General features: G+C 47.1%; 1 protein-coding gene across 1 annotated transcript in view; it reads left to right on the top strand.

Moving 5' to 3' along the window:
- CHD4 (chromodomain helicase DNA binding protein 4) overlaps window positions 1-18,343 on the top strand; it is a 20,208-nt gene extending 1,865 nt beyond the window's left edge. Inside the window, exons 3-39 of the mRNA XM_009998600.1 lie at window positions 717-844; window positions 1,025-1,216; window positions 1,621-1,739; window positions 2,198-2,439; window positions 2,526-2,653; window positions 2,795-2,930; window positions 3,365-3,546; window positions 3,680-3,919; window positions 4,722-4,925; window positions 5,031-5,236; window positions 5,482-5,613; window positions 5,918-6,014; window positions 6,353-6,544; window positions 6,632-6,832; window positions 7,753-7,890; window positions 9,878-9,999; window positions 10,119-10,292; window positions 10,590-10,731; window positions 11,194-11,325; window positions 11,429-11,546; window positions 11,753-11,877; window positions 12,149-12,386; window positions 12,555-12,727; window positions 12,881-13,061; window positions 13,162-13,248; window positions 13,415-13,503; window positions 13,588-13,721; window positions 14,185-14,329; window positions 14,510-14,675; window positions 15,035-15,144; window positions 15,362-15,497; window positions 15,747-15,824; window positions 15,941-16,078; window positions 16,176-16,284; window positions 16,597-16,729; window positions 17,673-17,868; window positions 17,978-18,343. Coding sequence (XP_009996902.1) covers window positions 717-844; window positions 1,025-1,216; window positions 1,621-1,739; window positions 2,198-2,439; window positions 2,526-2,653; window positions 2,795-2,930; window positions 3,365-3,546; window positions 3,680-3,919; window positions 4,722-4,925; window positions 5,031-5,236; window positions 5,482-5,613; window positions 5,918-6,014; window positions 6,353-6,544; window positions 6,632-6,832; window positions 7,753-7,890; window positions 9,878-9,999; window positions 10,119-10,292; window positions 10,590-10,731; window positions 11,194-11,325; window positions 11,429-11,546; window positions 11,753-11,877; window positions 12,149-12,386; window positions 12,555-12,727; window positions 12,881-13,061; window positions 13,162-13,248; window positions 13,415-13,503; window positions 13,588-13,721; window positions 14,185-14,329; window positions 14,510-14,675; window positions 15,035-15,144; window positions 15,362-15,497; window positions 15,747-15,824; window positions 15,941-16,078; window positions 16,176-16,284; window positions 16,597-16,729; window positions 17,673-17,868; window positions 17,978-18,126 — 5,612 coding nt within the window. The 3' untranslated portion in view covers window positions 18,127-18,343. The remainder of the gene's footprint in view (window positions 1-716; window positions 845-1,024; window positions 1,217-1,620; window positions 1,740-2,197; window positions 2,440-2,525; window positions 2,654-2,794; window positions 2,931-3,364; window positions 3,547-3,679; window positions 3,920-4,721; window positions 4,926-5,030; window positions 5,237-5,481; window positions 5,614-5,917; window positions 6,015-6,352; window positions 6,545-6,631; window positions 6,833-7,752; window positions 7,891-9,877; window positions 10,000-10,118; window positions 10,293-10,589; window positions 10,732-11,193; window positions 11,326-11,428; window positions 11,547-11,752; window positions 11,878-12,148; window positions 12,387-12,554; window positions 12,728-12,880; window positions 13,062-13,161; window positions 13,249-13,414; window positions 13,504-13,587; window positions 13,722-14,184; window positions 14,330-14,509; window positions 14,676-15,034; window positions 15,145-15,361; window positions 15,498-15,746; window positions 15,825-15,940; window positions 16,079-16,175; window positions 16,285-16,596; window positions 16,730-17,672; window positions 17,869-17,977) is intronic.
- The last annotated feature ends 572 nt before the right edge of the window (window positions 18,344-18,915 follow it).

Raw genomic sequence — 18,915 nt, forward strand, 5'->3', positions numbered from 1 at the left:
CGGGCTTGCTCCCGCCCCCTGCCACAAAGGGAAGGAGGGCTGGCTGGCTGCCCCTGTCCCTGGGGCGGGGGGCAGGCAGGGAGGGGGGTGCACAGATGGGGAGTGTGCGTGGTGGGAGCTGGCATGTGTTCCTCTGGCCAGGCAGTGAGCTTGCTGGCTGTTGGCACGGAGGGGAGAGGTTGGGGGAAGGTTGTGTCAAATCCAGATTGGAATAGAGTTGCTGAGTAGCAGATTTCTCATGGACGGAGACAAGTAGTGGCTTACTGGCCTGTGTTTTGTACATGCTCTGTGCTGCTGAAGTGGCTAGGCAGTTGTGAGTTTCTTTCCTGGAGACCCATGGCCTGAAACAGTATCAACGTCAGGTTCTCAAATGGTATTCACCCATTTTTTTTTTCTCCTTTAGATGTGGTCATCTATTCTATGTTCTTTCCTCTTCTTGTCGGGTTATGGCAAACTTCTGGTTCCCCAAATCTGAGTGCAGCTCTGCTTAGAGAAGGAATATTGTGGAAATGGGTGGTGTGGAGAGGAGGGGGAAAACGTGTGCAGTGGGAACTTATGATTACCTAGGATCTGTTGTGAACAGTAACAGAGCAAGCAGTTGTAAACCCTTTTATGTTGGTAGGTATGTAACAAGAAGGAGAAAGGTGCAGCAATCTCTTTGAGAAGTGGGCTGTGCTGTGGGGTTTGAAATAGATATATTGCCTCTTCCCTTCCAGAGCCTGAAGAAGAGCCAGAAGAAGAACTTCTGTCGGAGGCTGAGGCACCCAAAATCAAGAAGAAAAAGAAGCCCAAGAAACTGAAGGAACCCAAAGTGCCCAAGCTCAGCAAGCGTCAGAAGAAGGAGGTAAGGATGCCTAAGGTCACACTCTATGGACATGTGGGGTGAGGGTGCTTACTGCTGTTGTTGGCCTATGGCTTAATCCTTTGTGTGAACCCTCTAGAGTTTGGGAAGAATGTGGTGTCTAGTGCTTATCCAGGGTATTTTCTCACAGCTGCCTGATCTTCTCTCTCCCTCCCTCCCCAGCTGGGGGACAGCTCTGGTGAGGGGAATGAGTTTGTGGAGGAAGAAGAGGAGGTTCTGCGCTCTGATAGTGAGGGCAGTGACTACACTCCAGGAAAGAAGAAAAAGAAGAAATTAGGGCCCAAGAAGGAGAAGAAAAACAAAGCCAAGCGCAAGGAGGAGGAGGAAGAAGAGGAAGAAGATGATGACTCAAAGGTGAGAAGCTGCCCTGCTGACTGTGCTTGCTCCTCATTCCCACGTATCTGATTTTTGGGGATCATTGTGCTCTCCACTTGTGATGGCACGTGGAGATGGGGCTGTTCAACCTCCTTCTTTTGCTAGACCTGCTTGGCTTGACCATTTTTCCCACCATTCATTTCTTTCCCTCTTGTCCCTTAAACATGCCTAGAATGTGTATTGAATCCCAAAGACTTTCCCACCTCCACTGATCTGATGAGGCTGTGTCCTGTGGCCGTGATAAGTGGGTGGGGGTGGGATGGAGTGGGAACACACCCGTCCTGACCCATTGGATCATCTGTAGATGTTTGGGAGTTCAGCTCTTTCCTGTACAGTAGAACTAGAGCGTTTTCAACAACAAAGCGGCAACTCTCTTTGTGCAGGAGCCAAAGTCATCTGCTCAGCTCCTGGAGGACTGGGGCATGGAGGACATTGATCATATCTTCACCGAGGAGGATTACCGCACTCTCACCAACTACAAAGCCTTCAGCCAGTTTGTCAGGTGAACTGCAAGTCTGCACTTGGAAGGACTGTGAAGTAAAAAAAAAAAAGAGCTGGGACAAGGACTAAGTTCCTTGATTTTGGAACCTCAAGGCACACTAGAGACTAGTACTGTTGTCCTTCTTAGAGTATCAAACTGAAGCAACAGTGCAATAATTGAACCACATCTCTTTTTTTTGTTTGTTTTCAGTGATCAAGATGATGCAAGTCCTCCCTCCCAGTCCCCTTTCTTCCCTAGCATGCTAAATTTCATTTCACTTTCCAATCCTCTGATCATTTGCATCCTCTGCATAGTAGGAAGGATGGGTGTGGAGTGATTCATTGGCTCTTGAGATCACAGATTAAAAAGGAATGTAGTTTGAGATAGAGGTGCTGATAGGGGTGGCAGCAGTAGAGAGGAATAATGAGAGAGAGATTTCGGGGTGATTCAGTAACCCTTCCTTCCTTAACTGTCTGCAGGCCACTTATTGCAGCCAAGAACCCTAAAATAGCAGTGTCGAAGATGATGATGGTACTGGGAGCCAAATGGAGGGAATTTAGCACAAACAACCCCTTCAAGGGAATTTCAGGTGCATCTGTGGCAGCTGCTGCAGCTGCAGCTGTTGCAGTAGTGGAGAGTATGGTGACAAACGTGGATGCTGTCCTGCCACAGCCCCCCGTAGACGTGCCACTCAGGAAAGCCAAGACAAAGGAGGGCAAAGGTGAGAGGAAGAGCTGGGCAGAGTGTTACAGGGTGAGTGGTGTCAAGGCAATAGTCCCTCTCACTCACAGGCTCCTCTGTTCTCAGGACCCAATGCCCGACGGAAGCCAAAGGCCAGTCCTCGTATTCCTGATATGAAGAAACCTAAAACAAAGAAGGTGGCACCTTTGAAAATCAAACTGGGAGGATTTGGTTCCAAGCGCAAAAGATCATCAGTAAGTGATGCTCCTGCCTTCACCTGAGGAGGAGGAGGAGGAGGTGGTGATGATGTGCTAGAAGTGCTGGGACGTGTGTCTGGTGGCTGCCCACAGCACCTGTGCCTGAGTAGCATAGCTTTTGTTTTGTGCCTACCTCAGAGTGAAGATGATGATCTGGACGTGGAGTCAGACTTCGATGATGCCAGCATCAACAGCTACTCGGTTTCAGATGGCTCTACGAGCCGCAGCAGCCGCAGCCGCAAGAAACTCAAAGCTGGGAAAAAGAAGAAGAAAGGTACTGGTGCTTGCTGACAGGTGGGGACAGGAGTGCAGCCAAGTGTGGGAAAAGATTATAGAGGAATGTCTGTGCAGGATCTGGGCATTTAACAGCATACTTGAGGGAGGAGAATTGTGAGTTAAGAACCTGATATGATTTTTAATAAGGGAAAGTTGCTTAGAAGGTCTTTGTCCCCTTAATAGGGAACAGACACAGTGCTGAGTTTTCCTGGCCTCAGCTACACCTTAAGTTCCATGGGTGGTTGGAGGCACAAAGGGACTCATTTTACTCTTGTTCCAGCTCTTGCACCCTGTCCTGTTCACTTAGAGCAAGAATTTTGTATTCTACATCTCTGTATTACTACATAGGCTGTTGGGAGAGCACTTTGCCTTGCTGTAGGAAGCTTGTACCTACAAGTTTATATTGCCATAACTCCTCACCACCCCCTGCAGGTGAGGAGGACTCTACAGTGGCTGTGGATGGCTATGAGACTGATCACCAGGACTACTGTGAGGTGTGCCAGCAGGGAGGAGAAATTATACTCTGTGATACCTGCCCTCGTGCCTACCACATGGTTTGCCTGGACCCAGACATGGAGAAAGCCCCAGAGGGCAAGTGGAGCTGCCCACACTGTGTGAGTTACTGGTTCCCCAACTCCACAAGAGGTTGTGGAGCAGGGGTGTCGAGTGACTTGGGGCTGCTCTTCTGGGGTAATAAAATAATCACAAATGTGTGGTTTTTTGTTTTCCCATTTCCCTGTCCTGTAGGAAAAAGAGGGCATTCAGTGGGAAGCAAAGGAAGATAACTCTGAAGGTGAGGAAATCCTGGAGGATGTTGTGGGGGATGCTGAGGAAGAAGATGACCATCATATGGAGTTCTGTAGAGTCTGCAAGGATGGTGGAGAGTTGCTGTGCTGCGATGCCTGCCCTTCGTCCTATCACATCCACTGCCTCAACCCTCCGTTGCCAGAGATTCCCAACGGAGAGTGGCTGTGTCCTCGCTGCACTGTGAGTTTCATTCTCCTCCTATTGCCACAAGAGATGATTGATCTAATCCCTTTGGATCATCCTATTTTCCTGGAAGTGCTTAGTCTTCCGAAGACTGAAATATCTTCTCACACTTTGGGCACAGAACATGGAGGCTGGGCTCTTTGTGGCTGGATTGTGCCTGGTTGATTGGGAAGTTTTGAGTCCAGGGTGTTTGATTTTACTGGATGCTGTATGTATGCAGTGCTTAATAACATATCTTTAACTGATGCTGAGCCAAGCAGGTTTTTTGCATTGTAGGCTCTGTAATACCAAGCCCTTTCTTAGTAGATAATTGGAACACGTCACACTTTTTTAGGAAGTTCTGGAAGTTAAGTGTTATAAATGGTGTTAGGTGCTTTCATTAGGTGGTAAGGACTTCTCAGATATTGAACCAAAAAACCTCTTCAGAACTACAGGGATGTTTCATTACTTTCGCTCTACAGCAAACTTGAATGAATGTTGTGGTTGGATTGACTGTTGGGCACATGAAGCTTCATGGTTTTTGTATTTCACATAGAATTTCTGAATTGGTGTGACCTTGGTGAGACAATTATATTGAGATACTGAGTTCAGCTTGGAACTTGTCAGTACTAGGAAAAAAGGGAGCTTGGAGAAATGCTCGAGATAAACAGATTAAAGGTTTCCAGGTCCACAAAAGCCAATTCCATTTGTGTAGTAAAGTTTATAACTAAGGAAGAGAACTGTTACACTGTTTCTAGTCCTCAGCACTTGTGTATTGGAGTACGTGTGCTCTGATGTAACGCTGTGTTTAACTCCTCAGTGCCCAGCTTTGAAAGGAAAGGTGCAGAAGATCTTGATCTGGAAATGGGGTCAGCCCCCAGTTGGCCCCCCACCACCACGTCCACCTGATGCAGACCCTAATGCTCCTCCTCCTAAGCCTCTGGAGGGTCGGCCTGAAAGGCAGTTCTTTGTCAAATGGCAGGGCATGTCCTACTGGCACTGCTCTTGGGTGTCAGAGTTGCAGGTGAGTGAAGGACTCTAACCAATGTCATCAGGGTTGGATAGTCAAGAGATATTTTGGATAGCCAGGGAGGCAAACACGTAGTAACTGTTTCTGTCCTGGCTCCAGCTGGAGCTGCACTGCCAGGTCATGTTTCGAAACTACCAACGCAAAAATGATATGGATGAGCCACCCTCAGGGGACTTTGGAGGGGAAGAGGAGAAAAGCAGGAAGAGAAAAAACAAGGACCCCAAGTACGCTGAGATGGAGGAGCGCTTCTATCGCTACGGGATCAAGCCTGAGTGGATGATGATCCACAGGATCCTTAATCATAGGTAGGGGGAGATAGCAAAGAGGATTTTCAACCAAGACCTTAAGCAAAGCTAGGAGAGTGGAGGAGCTAGACTGCAATAGGACTGGAGGAAACAGTGGGAGTTCTTTTGTGGGTATGACAAGCATTGTTCTTCTGTTGCTTCATTAAGGGATCCTTTCCTTCTCTCCCATTTGAGTGGGTTGGGTGAATGGATTGGGTGAATGCTGTCAATTCACTGTGCTTAAAATGTACTGGTTCATTCTGCAGTGTGGATAAGAAGGGGAATGTCCACTATTTGATTAAATGGAGAGACCTACCCTATGACCAGGCATCCTGGGAAAGTGAAGATGTGGATATCCAAGATTATGACCTCTACAAGCAAGCCTACTGGAATCACAGGTAGGAGAGGTATCCAGAGGTTTTGTTCCTTTCCCTTCCCTGTAGAGAAAATGCTGGAGTATGTCGTCCCCTAGCAGGGGCTGGAATAATATATGGAGATAGCCATGAAGTCATTCTCTTGATGACTTCTTATTCCATTGGGCCAGGGCCCTTGTGCCTCTCCACCAGTTCAAGAAGGCCCCAACACTGTACTCTTGAGCATGTCTGAGTTGGGTGATTGCCCTCCTATTCTTTTGCAGTAGTTTCCCTTCATCTGTTACAAAAGCCATTAAACTTTCATGTTTTTGGGACTGTCTCTGCATAGGGAGCTAATGAGAGGTGAAGAGGGTAGGCCTGGCAAGAAGCTAAAGAAAGTGAAGATGCGGAAACTGGAAAGGCCCCCTGAGACTCCCACAGTAGATGTAAGTTGTTATTTATTGCTTAGGAGCCATCTGATGTCACTACTTATCTGGGGGTGGGAGGCAGGTAAATAGTGAAGATCATATGGTTTAGAGTCCCAAATGAGTTATAGAGTCTTCATGGAAAGGCCCATTTGTCCAGTGGGTCAGACTGGCTGCCTCATGGTGAAAGGGTTTTAAAAAAAAAACCAACAGTTTTTGGTGGATGCCTTTCAACCATTTGGGAATCTGGTGGTCATCTGTGAGGTCTGGTGTGCACTGGGGGATATATGGGTGACTGGGAGAAGTCTTGGTAGCTGTCTTAGGTAAAGGATCTCAGCTCTTCCTTCTTTCTGTTGTAGCCAACAGTGAAATACGACCGGCAACCCGAGTACCTCGATGTAACAGGAGGGACCCTGCATCCCTACCAACTGGAAGGGCTGAACTGGCTGCGCTTCTCTTGGGCCCAGGGCACAGATACAATCTTGGCTGATGAAATGGGTCTGGGAAAAACTGTGCAAACAGCTGTGTTCCTCTATTCCTTATATAAAGAGGTGAGAACTGGGAGATCACTGCCCAGCCACATTCTGCCTGTGTTGGTGGTTGCATTCATCTAATACTCTTACTGATTCTATTCATAGGGCCACTCAAAAGGTCCCTTCCTGGTGAGTGCCCCCCTGTCCACAATCATCAACTGGGAAAGAGAATTTGAGATGTGGGCCCCAGATATGTACGTCGTGACCTATGTTGGTGACAAAGACAGCCGGGCCATCATCCGTGAAAATGAGTTCACTTTTGAGGATAATGCCATACGTGGAGGCAAAAAAGCATCCAGAATGAAGGTACAGAACTCTGCTGGAATGCAAGCCTGAACTGAAGCATCTGAGATTCAGATACTCTGTCCCTGGGAACTGATTATGCTTGTAGTTTCCAAGGGGAAATAACTGCAAATTAATGACTAGTGGGTGTTTAGACTCCTGCTCTAGACTGTTTAAACACCTCCTACCAGTCTGAACTAATTCAGTACTGGGAAAAAGAGTTGACTAAGGTAATAGTAGGCAAGTCCCTATATCTTTCCTACTTAATCTGAAGTTGTGTATCATTTCTACAGATCTAAGGCAGTATCAGAATTGCTGTTCTATGAAAATACAAACATACAAGAAAGTATGAACTTGTTAATCTTTCTGAGGAACTGGCTTAACAGGGAGATCTGTGAAACTTCTCTCTGTGCCCAGTCAGGAAGCAAGAGCCTGACCTAGGTGGCTGGCCTTTATGCAGCTTGTCTTCCTAGTAAAAGCAAGATGAGAGCTAAACTTTTCCAGTGGCAGAGACACAGATTCCTTTGCTTCCCTTGAAATTGAACTGCATTAAGTACGAACAGTAAAATAAGGTTCCATTATAAGCTCCCTTATCTTTTAAATCTTAGCTTTTTGATGAGCTGCTTTTCTCCACCTTTCATTTCCCTAACATGCTGCTTATTTGTTCAACTTCTCTGTTACAATATCTGACAACTGTCCTGAAGTAGCAGGTACTGAGGGGGTTGAGGAGAGTTACACGTGTTGAGCAAGAAGCGGGGGATTAGAAGACTGCAATGGTTTGTGTAGCATTTTGAATCCTGTGACAGGAAACTGTGGGTGTGAAAGGTTATTGATGTGCTGTTTGACCAGGGCTCATCAGAATAACTTGATGGAGAAACACTGCATGTATTTTGTCCTGGAGTGTCCCCTTCCCCTGTTACCACGTCCATCTTTTTCCTTTGCAGAAGGAGGCTGCTGTGAAGTTCCACGTGCTCCTCACCTCTTATGAACTGATCACAATTGATATGGCCATACTGGGCTCTATTGACTGGGCCTGCCTCATTGTGGATGAAGCTCACAGACTGAAGAACAATCAGTCTAAGGTACAGAGAAGCACAGATGGTTTATAAGTGTGGCCTATGTGGCAGGGGGGAATGAGCAGTGTTCAGAAGATTAGATAGTTGCTCCTTAGCACTTCTGTTTGCCAACTCTTAGTCATGAGTTCAATGGTAAATTTGATGCATTATTTTAAAAATCCAAACAAAACAGCCTTTGTCTGGAGGTTGGTTATCATTGCTAATAACTCTGGGTTTTTATGTATCATTGGTTAAAACAGCTTTCTTGCTGGATGAGTAGGTAACTGGTGGAAGACAGAAAAACCTGAATGTTATCGTTGCTCTTGAATACAAACTGGCTTCTCTGAAAGCAGATCATATATCTGCACCACCTGTGTTCTGGAAAGGTTTGCCATACTGAGCATAAAACAAGCTGTATGAGCACAATTATTCTGCTTCCAGAGTAGGCTTGCTCTCTGCATTCATCCAGCTTTGTAGCAGAACCAATTAGATGGTACAGAAACAGGAGAGGTGAGCAAAGGTGTTTAAAAATGCCTGGGTATATGTTGAAAGCTGTGTAGCTGCTTTTATATGAGACAGCTTATTTAAGCTTGTTTCAATTCAGTAGACTTGACTGAATTTCCTTAATCCAGCCCCTTCTTAAGCCCTTGCGCCTTAATTCTAATACCAATTTGTCTTCAGCTGGGTTCTAGTGCTTAGTACATTGAAACCAATTGTTATTGAAAACTTGGTTTTATAGGTTTCTTGGAGACTGTAAGACAAAATTGCCTCTTGATGTCTCTTTTTTTTTTTTGGTGTCTAAATGGCTTTGGCTTTTTGGATCTTGATGTGAGACATCTTTCAGAGATACCACAGCTGTGCTTACCATCCAGTTTCTGGATCTTTCTTTATTATAGGCACTAGGACTGGATGCCATTCCATGCTTAGCTTTGCAATGATTTTAAGTAGTAATGAATGCTTGCTATTAATACTCATTAATTTAAAGGGGTTGTAAAAGCTCAGGGTTACACTATGACTAATAACTGCAATCAATTATCCACCACAACCACTGAATCTACCTTTTTCTAGAGTGGTTTCCTGTCCCATAAGGACAATTTCAAGTATTTTGCTACAAACTGATCTGTCAGACACTTGTTAACAGATTGTCATTATCTACCAAAGTTTTGCAGCTATAATCAGTAACTTGATCCCAAAATGAGAATGGGTTTTGAGTGTAACTACAGAAAGGTAAATCCCCATGGAGACCACTAAAAGAATCCTTTTGGTGTAATAACCAAGGCATAAGTGGTGGTGGATTTATCTTATGAGTTGTTTTTTTCCCCATCTAGTACAGGCTACTTCCATTAAGTTTGTCCTCTTCTCATGCCAAGTGTGACATAAGCAAAATAATGGCCAGGCTCAAATAAATGACTGATTTACTGTCAGTTTGTGCTGGTGAACATGGTATACTTGTGCTTTTCAGTTCAGTACTTGAACTTGAATTTGAATTACTTCACTATTGTGAAAACCATGACAAATTGCCTTAAATATACTTTTTTCTTCTCTGCTTGTTCAGAGCTCTGAAACACTGCCAGGATTGATATGAATAGGAACAGTGACTTAGCCATTTCTGCAATTCTCAAGACTCTGTAATCGTAAGAGTGTGGAACACTGATTTAGCCAGGAAAAAGTACATAGTATAGCAGTCTGTAAATGATTTGTGGTTTGAAAGAGTTTGTAACTTAAGAGCAAAGGAACCTACCAGCACCTGATAGCTTGTTGGATTTACTGTAATCATGCTTTAGTTATGCAGAACAATGATCCAAATGAGACCAGTCTAGTGACCCTGACTGGAATGTCAACTCCTTGGAGCTCCTGCCCAAACAGCTGATGTGATCTAAACTGAACCCTAGCTCGGTGTAACTTTTTTCCTGGGAGAAATGTTTTTGTAGGCCTGTGACTTAAGTCTTTGACACGTTTCTGTAGGGTTTTTTTTCCCCCCCTCACCATTTCTTCCCTGTTCTCTACTTCCCAGTTCTTCCGTGTGCTGAATGGTTACTCCCTCCAGCACAAGCTGCTGCTTACAGGAACTCCCCTGCAGAACAACCTGGAAGAACTGTTCCACCTGCTTAACTTCCTGACACCAGAGAGATTCCAGTATGTCTTGCAGTGCAAGTCAGCCTGCCTGTCTTGTCACTCCCATCCCCTTCCTTTTTTTTTTTTTTCCTTTCTCCTTTTGCCTTTGTGGCTTTTGCTGAATGTCTGTTTCTCTGCAGTAACTTGGAGGGCTTCCTAGAAGAGTTTGCAGATATTGCCAAGGAAGATCAGATCAAGAAGCTGCATGACATGCTGGGCCCACACATGCTGAGGCGTCTCAAAGCTGATGTGTTCAAGAATATGCCATCTAAGACAGAGCTTATTGTCAGAGTGGAGCTAAGCCCCATGCAGAAGTGAGTGTGAGGATGAAGAGAGCACCTGCTGTTGAACTAGTGTTGCTCTGTTCAGCCATTTCAACGAGGATGTTGAAACAGCCTCATCCTCAATATGGGGTTTTCTACGCAGTGGATAGGAGGGAGATTTCCTGCTGCCACTGTAGCAGAGGGGAGGTCTAATTCTATGCTCTGATGTAAGGGATAAAGCAATAGTGAAGGCAAATGGCAGAGACTAGGTAGCTGGCAGGTAATGCCAGGAGCTGTTAGTCATTCTCCTGAGGGGTGTCTGAGTTGTTCTGTTTGCTGTCTTTTCAGGAAATATTATAAATACATTTTGACAAGGAACTTTGAGGCACTGAATGCACGGGGTGGTGGTAACCAAGTCTCCTTGCTCAATGTTGTGATGGATCTGAAGAAGTGCTGTAATCACCCCTACCTCTTCCCTGTTGCTGCTATGGTATGTTCAGTCACTCTGTATAAGTAAACTCCCTGCTGGCTGTTATCAGGGAGCCATTCAGCCCTAGTGAAACGTGAAGGGATTCTGCTTTCTAACTCTCATGTTTTTTCATCCTGTCTTGATGGAGACCCAACATGCTGGAAAGCCTTTTCATTTCCACTCTCTTTGTATGACAGACAGGTAGGAGCTATCTTGTGGATTGCACAAGATGGTGAAGACAGTAAGAGTAGAGGCTAAGTCAGTAAGGAGGAGGAGGGCATTTAGGAGTAAAATTGCAAGAGAAGAGGCACAGGGTAGCACTGTTTCATATCAGTAGTGCTGCACATTGTGGTTGGGCTATGCTAAATTGCCAGATGTGAGTCAGCATCCGATGCACACAGCTAGGGACTGAGACCAAGCTACATCCCTTCAAACTGTTTTCTTCCTTCACCCCACCCCCTACTTTTCTCCTTTTCATCTCAGGAAGCTCCAAAAATGCCAAATGGCATGTATGATGGTAGTGCTCTTATTCGAGCCTCTGGAAAGCTGTTGCTGCTCCAGAAGATGTTGAAGAACCTTAAGGAAGGAGGTCACAGGGTGCTCATATTCTCTCAGGTATGTGGGGAAAAACCCTAAAGCTGGGAATTCCCTTTCTGAGGAAGGAGCTTGTTGATCTGACATCCCTTTTTTTTTTTTTTTCTGGTGTTCTGATATGCAGATGACTAAAATGCTGGACCTTCTAGAAGACTTTTTAGAACATGAAGGGTACAAATACGAGCGTATTGATGGAGGAATCACAGGAAACATGCGTCAGGAGGCTATCGATCGCTTCAATGGTAGGGAGCCTCCTGTTTTCTCTGCAAGATGAAAACTTGCTTTGTATGTGCTTAGCAGTCAACATGGGATTGCTGTGGCCCAAGTTTCCCATTGCTCTATTGGAATCTTAAATGAGTAGTGATTGCCCCTTGAGTGATGTGGGATAGATTCTTGTTTGAGTAGTGAACTCTCCCTTGATGACTTTTGTTCTCTCCTTTTATCTAAGCTCCTGGTGCTCAGCAGTTCTGCTTTCTGCTTTCAACTCGAGCTGGAGGTCTTGGTATTAACTTGGCCACAGCAGATACTGTGATCATTTATGATTCAGACTGGAACCCTCACAATGATATCCAGGTGAGTCTGAATGAAGTTACTCACTATGGAGTAAGAGGGGAAATGAAATAAACAGGAGGAATGAAGGAATGTGTGACTTCCCCTCTAGAAATAGCCAAAATTACAGCAGTGAAGGTGGGTAGAGACAGGAAATGAAATAGCCAATGGCTCTTTCAGGGCTCAGCCTTCACTAATGTTAAGAGCCAAGGTGGGAAACTTGTGGATGTAGGCAGGGTGTACCAGACTGCTTCTTGTGCAGCTGCAGGCCGTGCTGAGCAGCCCTCTTCCCTAGGCCTTCAGCCGCGCGCACAGGATCGGGCAGAACAAGAAGGTGATGATCTACCGCTTCGTGACAAGGGCTTCGGTGGAGGAGCGTATCACACAGGTGGCCAAGAAGAAAATGATGCTGACTCATCTGGTAGTGAGACCGGGGTTGGGATCCAAGACAGGCTCCATGTCCAAACAAGAACTCGATGACATTCTGAAATTTGGCACTGAAGAGCTCTTCAAGGATGAGGCTACTGAGGGGGGTGAGTGCCTGAGAGCAGAACTGGAGAAGGTTGGGAGGTCTGGCTCTTGATGTAGTGAGCAACCGTAGGAAGCAGTGCTGATTAGAGCTCTACAAGGGGGGGTCTACAGTGGCTTTCCCTCTCTTAGTCCCATGAGATCCATGCAGCAACTGTGTGCTCTTCCCGCAGGGGATAACAAAGAAGGTGAGGATAGCAGTGTCATCCACTATGATGACAAAGCAATTGAGCGTCTGTTGGATCGGAACCAGGATGAAACAGAAGATACAGAACTCCAGGGCATGAATGAGTATCTCAGCTCCTTCAAGGTGGCCCAGTATGTGGTTCGTGAAGAAGAGATGGGGGTGAGTACAAGGTGGATGTCAGCTTCTGCTAAATGATGTAGGGTCAATTAGGCAAATTAAACTCTGATGCTTTTGAGGGCAAGCAGATGCATCTCTGCTTAGACAGCTTGAGGATTGGAATGGAGGGCTCAATTTGTTACCTCTCTGTGTCAGGAGGAAGAGGAGGTTGAGCGGGAGATCATTAAGCAGGAGGAGTCAGTGGATCCTGATTATTGGGAGAAATTGCTGCGTCACCATTATGAACAGCAACAGGAGGATCTGGCCAGGAATCTGGGCAAGGGCAAACGTATTCGCAAGCAAGTTAACTACAATGATGGCTCACAGGAGGATAGAGGTACAATTCCAGAGGACCCTGAGGGAGAAATGGGTGTAAGTATGTGTTGCTGGGAAGTAACGGAGTAGCGTCTCAGGCTCACGTGCTGTTTTTCTTTCAGACTGGCAGGATGACCAGTCAGATAATCAGTCAGACTATTCAGTTGCTTCTGAAGAAGGAGATGAGGACTTTGATGAGAGGTCTGAAGGTAAGTTCTGGTGCAGCCAGAGTACCTGGGTTGTTTTCTCTGAGTGTGCTAAGAGCTGGGACTTGATTTAGGTGATTGATATGCTGTAGTGCTGTTCTGCAAGTGAAATATCCACAACGATATGCTGAGCATGATCTCTCCTCCTTAGCTGCATTTCTCTCTCCAGCAGCTCGTCGGCCTAGCCGCAAAGGCCTGAGAAACGATAAGGATAAGCCTCTGCCTCCCTTACTTGCCCGTGTGGGGGGCAACATTGAGGTAAGCAGTAGCAGGGTAAGCATTTTGAATCCTAGCTGCTTCTCTTCGGCTCTTGCCACATCTGTCTTGTCTTCTCCACTCTAGGTCTTGGGTTTCAACGCCCGCCAGAGGAAAGCCTTTCTCAATGCTATCATGCGCTATGGGATGCCACCTCAGGATGCCTTCACCACTCAGTGGCTTGTTAGGGACCTCCGTGGCAAGTCAGAAAAAGAGTTCAAGTGAGTCTGTGTTAAGCAGGGATGGAAGATTGGCAACATCCCCTTTGGGCCTTCTCTGGCCTTTCCTTAGAGACTACATTTCCTTACTGTACTAGTTGATTCTTTGTTGGAGGAATGAAGTATAAGCTGGGAGAGACTAGGGGGGTTGTTCAGAGTTCTCTTCCTTGAACTCAAGTCATCAGTCAGCAAAAGCAAATGCTTTTAGAGGAGTAGCATAGCCAAGCAAACATGTAAAGAATACTCCAATGGAGTCCTTTTTGGGTTAATGGTTGTTTCTGGCTCAAGACTCTGAGCAAGCTGTTTCCCTTAGCTATGCAGTCATTCTGTCGGGAAACTCTCCCTTGAAGGAGCCAGAATTTCTGCTAATATGAGTCTCGGGGTGGTTATTGGAAGGGGTCAGATAACACGTATCTTCAGCGAACCTGGTTTATAGTCTAAATTGCTTGTCTCTTAACTGCTCCAGGGCCTATGTCTCGCTGTTCATGCGCCATTTGTGTGAGCCTGGAGCTGATGGTGCAGAGACCTTTGCAGACGGGGTCCCGCGGGAAGGTCTCTCTCGGCAGCATGTCCTGACTCGAATAGGGGTCATGTCACTTATACGCAAGAAGGTAGGTGCCCAGCAGAGCAATGCAGCCCCCTCTCTCCATACAACTTGGAGTCCCTGGGGTGCTGAGCCTAGCGAATTCTCTCCTTTCACACCTGTTTTTGTTGTGTGCTGAGTGGTTCGTCTTCTGGAAGAGCTTTGTGTGACTCCTTCAAGGGTACATCTTTCTCTTCCTCTCCTGCAGGTGCAGGAGTTTGAGCATGTGAATGGCCGCTGGAGCATGCCAGAGCTGGCAGAGATAGAGGAGAACAAGAAACTCTCACAGCCAAGCTCACCCTCTCCCAAAACTCCAACTCCTTCAACACCAGGGGATACGCAGCCAAATACACCTGCCCCTGTTCCTCCACCTGGTGAGAGCTTTCCCTCTTGCACAGTCCTGCGTCCTGACCTCATCCTGGCTGTTCCCCTCACCAGAACGGTGGTGGTGGGGTTTGGGAGTGGACGCAGATCAACTTCTTGTGTTAGGAGGGCTGCCAAAGACATGTGCAAGCCCTTAAAGGCAAGAGAGGACACTGACTTTCTCACATCAGTGAGGAGAGAAGCCCAGCATTTGTAGTGGGGCAGAAAGGGGGTGTTATCTTAATTGGTGTTGGTCCCATTTTCATGGGCTAAATCTGTGGGAGCAAAGAAGGTATGTGCTTGCTAATGGTGAGGGGGAGCACCTTACTGATGGTTTCTCTTCCTCTTTTGTTTGCTGTGGTATACACAGAAGAAGGAGTAAAAGTAGAAGAAGGAGCTGGTGCTAAGGAGCAAGGGGAGTCAGCTGAACCAGAGAAAGAGCTCAGTGCCTCTGCTACTGAAGCAGAGGTCCCTATGGAGGTGAGTGTTGGGTTGCTTGTTTGCCTCATGCAATTGCAAGTATCTCTACTTTTGCTCCCTGTTTTGTTTGGTCAGCTGCTGAAGACAGAACGATATTCAAAGATAATTCTCAGGTCCTCAGGCAGCTTTGTGTACATCTTTGCTTTCCAAGCTCCTGTGACTTTCCTCTGTTTTCATGCAGTGCTTTACCCTGCTTCTCATTGATTTCTGTCCTTAGCAGTGTGCCCAGCCTGTGGAGACACCGCCACAGGAAGCAAAATCCCCGGTGAACCCCACAGAAGCAGATGAAAAAAAAGTAGAGGAACCAGAGGTGAAGGAAAGACCAGATGAGCCAATGGAAGTAGAAAGCAAAGGTATCTCTAGGGAGGTCATTTAATACCTCGAACAGCAATAAATCCCCCCTCCTCCTCAAATACTATTTCCTAAAGTTGCATCTTCTTTGCTTTAGCACTTCATCCTAAAGAAACAGGTGTAAATGAGTGGGGCTATTTCAGGATTTGGAGCAGGGAGTTAGGGAATAGTATGAGGTTTCACAGGCTGAAGAACAAAACCTTGGACTTGCCATATTCCCCTGCATCTCATGTTCTCCTTCTCTCCTGCAGCTGATGTGGAGAAGGTGGAAGACAGAGCACCTACTGAAAATCCCCCTGAACCTCCTATAATCACTCTGGATGAGAAAGGTGAGTCACAGTAATTCCATTCTCTTCCTTAACCCTTCTCCTGCAAGGGTTCCTTGGTGGGTCCAGCTTGTGATGGTATCTGCCATGTTCTTTCTAACAATTTCTTGTGTATACAGATGAGAAAAAAGATGATGACAAGAGAGATGTGGTGATGCTGCAGAATGGAGAGATGCTGAAAGAGTCAGTAGATGAGAGGCACAAGAAGGCAGTAAAGCAGCGCTTCATGTTCAACATAGCAGATGGTGGCTTCACTGGTACAAGAACTCCTCATATGCTTGGAACTTGTTCATGTGCCCCTGCTTGTGTTCATGAAATAGTTTTCGACTGTTCTGGTGTCTCTTGACTTTCCAGAACTGCACTCCCTGTGGCAGAATGAAGAGCGGGCTGCAACTGTCACAAAGAAGACCTATGAGATCTGGCATCGGCGTCACGACTACTGGCTCCTTGCTGGGATTATCAAGTATCCTTACCCTGTTGGACCAGTTCTCTCCTCTTGTTGGGGTGGAGGTGACTGTCCTGGGTCTGACTGGAATACATTGAGAGGGTGCTTTATCCTCTTTCACAAGAGTGAAAGTGATGGTGGGAGGAGGAGTTTCCTGCCAGCATAGTTAAGACTTAGCAGAACATAATTCTCATTCCTTTTCCTTGGCTCCTACTCCTCCCCTCTCTGCAGCCCCCTTTCCCCCACCCCCTCTTGAGTACTGTATCTGCCTGGGCCTGTGTATTCCCTTGTTCTCACTGCCTTTGTTTGCCTGAGCTCATCCCATCTCAGTCATGGCTATGCCCGTTGGCAGGATATTCAGAATGACCCACGTTACGCCATCCTCAATGAACCCTTCAAGGGTGAGATGAACAGGGGTAACTTCCTGGAAATAAAGAATAAGTTCTTGGCAAGGAGGTTTAAGGTAAGGATTTCTCTTCATTGTGGTAAGGGCCTTTCAACCAGCTGGACCTCTTGAGAAAAAGCTTGCTGTTCTGAGTTTAAGAAAGTAAAGGCTTCTGCAATGCCTTTCATTTTAGGTAGGGGAAATAAGCAGTATCTCTTGGGATCACGCTGTAGCTCCATGACAGGAGCTCCCTTTGCTCCAGAAGTGTTGTTGGGGTGCTTGGCTCAGTGCTCTCTCTCCATATAGTTACTGAACAATTGGTATGCAGGAGGCTTAAGGTTCGAGTGGCTGTTTCGTCACAGCTTCTGCTTGGTGTTGTACAACCCACTCCATCCATGTGCCTGTGCATAACTTAGAAACACTGTATGGATTGGTGAAAGGGTTGTCTTCAGTCTCTGCCCCAACCCATTTGGGAGTGACAGTAGCTTAGTTTAGGGGGCAATTTAAGTGCAACCCAAATAAACAAGGTGTCATTCTCAGTTTTAGGGCAAAACATCAATTCAGTGTAGTCTGATCAGCTCTGCACCAGCAGGAGTCAAATTGGTCTCTGCAACTGTCCCTGACAGGCTTAACAGTTTTTAGACTCTTACTTCAAGTAGCATGGGGTACTTCTCACTTGGTTTGAAGAGAAAGGTCCATAAAGAAGCAGTAAAATTGCACAACAGCTTTGTCTCTGAAAAGAATCTGAGGAGGCATGAGAATCCTAGAGGATTTATGGTAGTCTTCCATGGGACTAGATGTAGCCTGGTTTTCTTTGTGCCTGGCCTAGCTTAATGGAGCCCTTCCTTGTTTGGGGCTTTGGAGGCTTCACTTGATACAAACAGAAGCTGATGAAAGGAGGCTCAGCTGCACAATCTCATTTCATGAGGCAGTGAGAGACCTGGATTGAGAGAGATTGGGTGCAAACAGGCTGCTTTCCTGGAAACTGCTGAAAGGCTCTCGTTACTGCCCCACCTTGCAGCTCCTGGAGCAAGCCCTGGTGATCGAGGAGCAGCTGCGGCGAGCTGCTTACCTGAACATGTCCGAAGACCCATCTCATCCATCCATGGCTCTCAACACACGTTTTGCTGAGGTGGAATGCCTGGCTGAGAGCCACCAGCACCTCTCCAAGGAGTCAATGGCTGGGAATAAACCAGCCAACGCCGTGCTGCACAAAGGTAATGCAGTGTGTTATGGGTGGGACGGCTGTTCCCGCGCCGTCGTCCCCTCTCTCTTCCCTACGGGGTGTCCCTTTTCCCTCTGAACAGATGTCCCTTTCTCTTCCAGTTCTGAAGCAGCTGGAGGAGCTGCTGAGTGACATGAAGGCCGACGTGACGCGCCTGCCCTCCATGCTGTCCCGCATCCCGCCCGTGGCCGCCCGGCTGCAGATGTCGGAGCGGAGCAAGGAAAGCTGGGCATCCCTCAGCACCCCCTGACTTGCCTTCTCTCCCCCCACAGGTGGCCCAGCAGCAGTGAGTCCCTGGCCCGGTGCTGTTGACCTCTCGGCCAAGCTGAAGTGACTCCCCCCCGTGCCCTCCTCCCCCTTCACACTCTTACCCCTCTGCCTGACATTCCTGACTGGGTGCTGTTCCCCTCCATGGAAGCTGCTGTGCAGGTCTCTGGGAGGAGAAGAAGAACCTCCTTCCTCTGCAGCCAGCCTGCTGGAGCAAGGAGTGTGCTCTGGAGAGAGGGAGGCGTGTGACGGACTCTGTACATAGCGACTGGAGGCCGCGGCGCCGCGTCTGTTACACGGAGAAGCCTGGCTGCGTTGCTCGCTGCCTCCTGGGATCCCAGACTTCATTTCTAATTTTATTTCGCCTTTGTTTACCGAGATGAGCGTGCAGGCAAGACCAAGCAAAAGCCAGGACAGAGACAAAGCTACCTCCATCAAGATCCTTTTTAATACAAGAACTGACCGGACTTGTCCACTAATAAGCAGCTTGAAGACAAAAAAAAACAAAACAAAAACAGAGCAAAACCTTGGTACTACTGAAAAATAAAGTTTCCTTGTATTTTATGTCAGTGAGGGCAAGCTCTGAGTATATCGGCTTACCTGTGTCAGTCTTCTGTATCATGCCCTAAGCTCCCTGCTGCTGGGAGCAGGTTCCCAGGAGGATGAAGGAGGAGGGCTCTGGTCCCTGCGTGGTTCTAGCTGGTCCTGGGGGGGGTGCGGGCTGGTCCTGTGGGCTGGTCTGGGGGTGCGGGCTGGTCCTGTGGGCTGGTCT

This window comes from Chaetura pelagica, unplaced genomic scaffold (genome assembly GCF_000747805.2).
Source record: "Chaetura pelagica isolate M959 unplaced genomic scaffold, ChaPel_1.0 scaffold120, whole genome shotgun sequence".
Lineage (NCBI taxonomy): Eukaryota > Metazoa > Chordata > Aves > Apodiformes > Apodidae > Chaetura > Chaetura pelagica.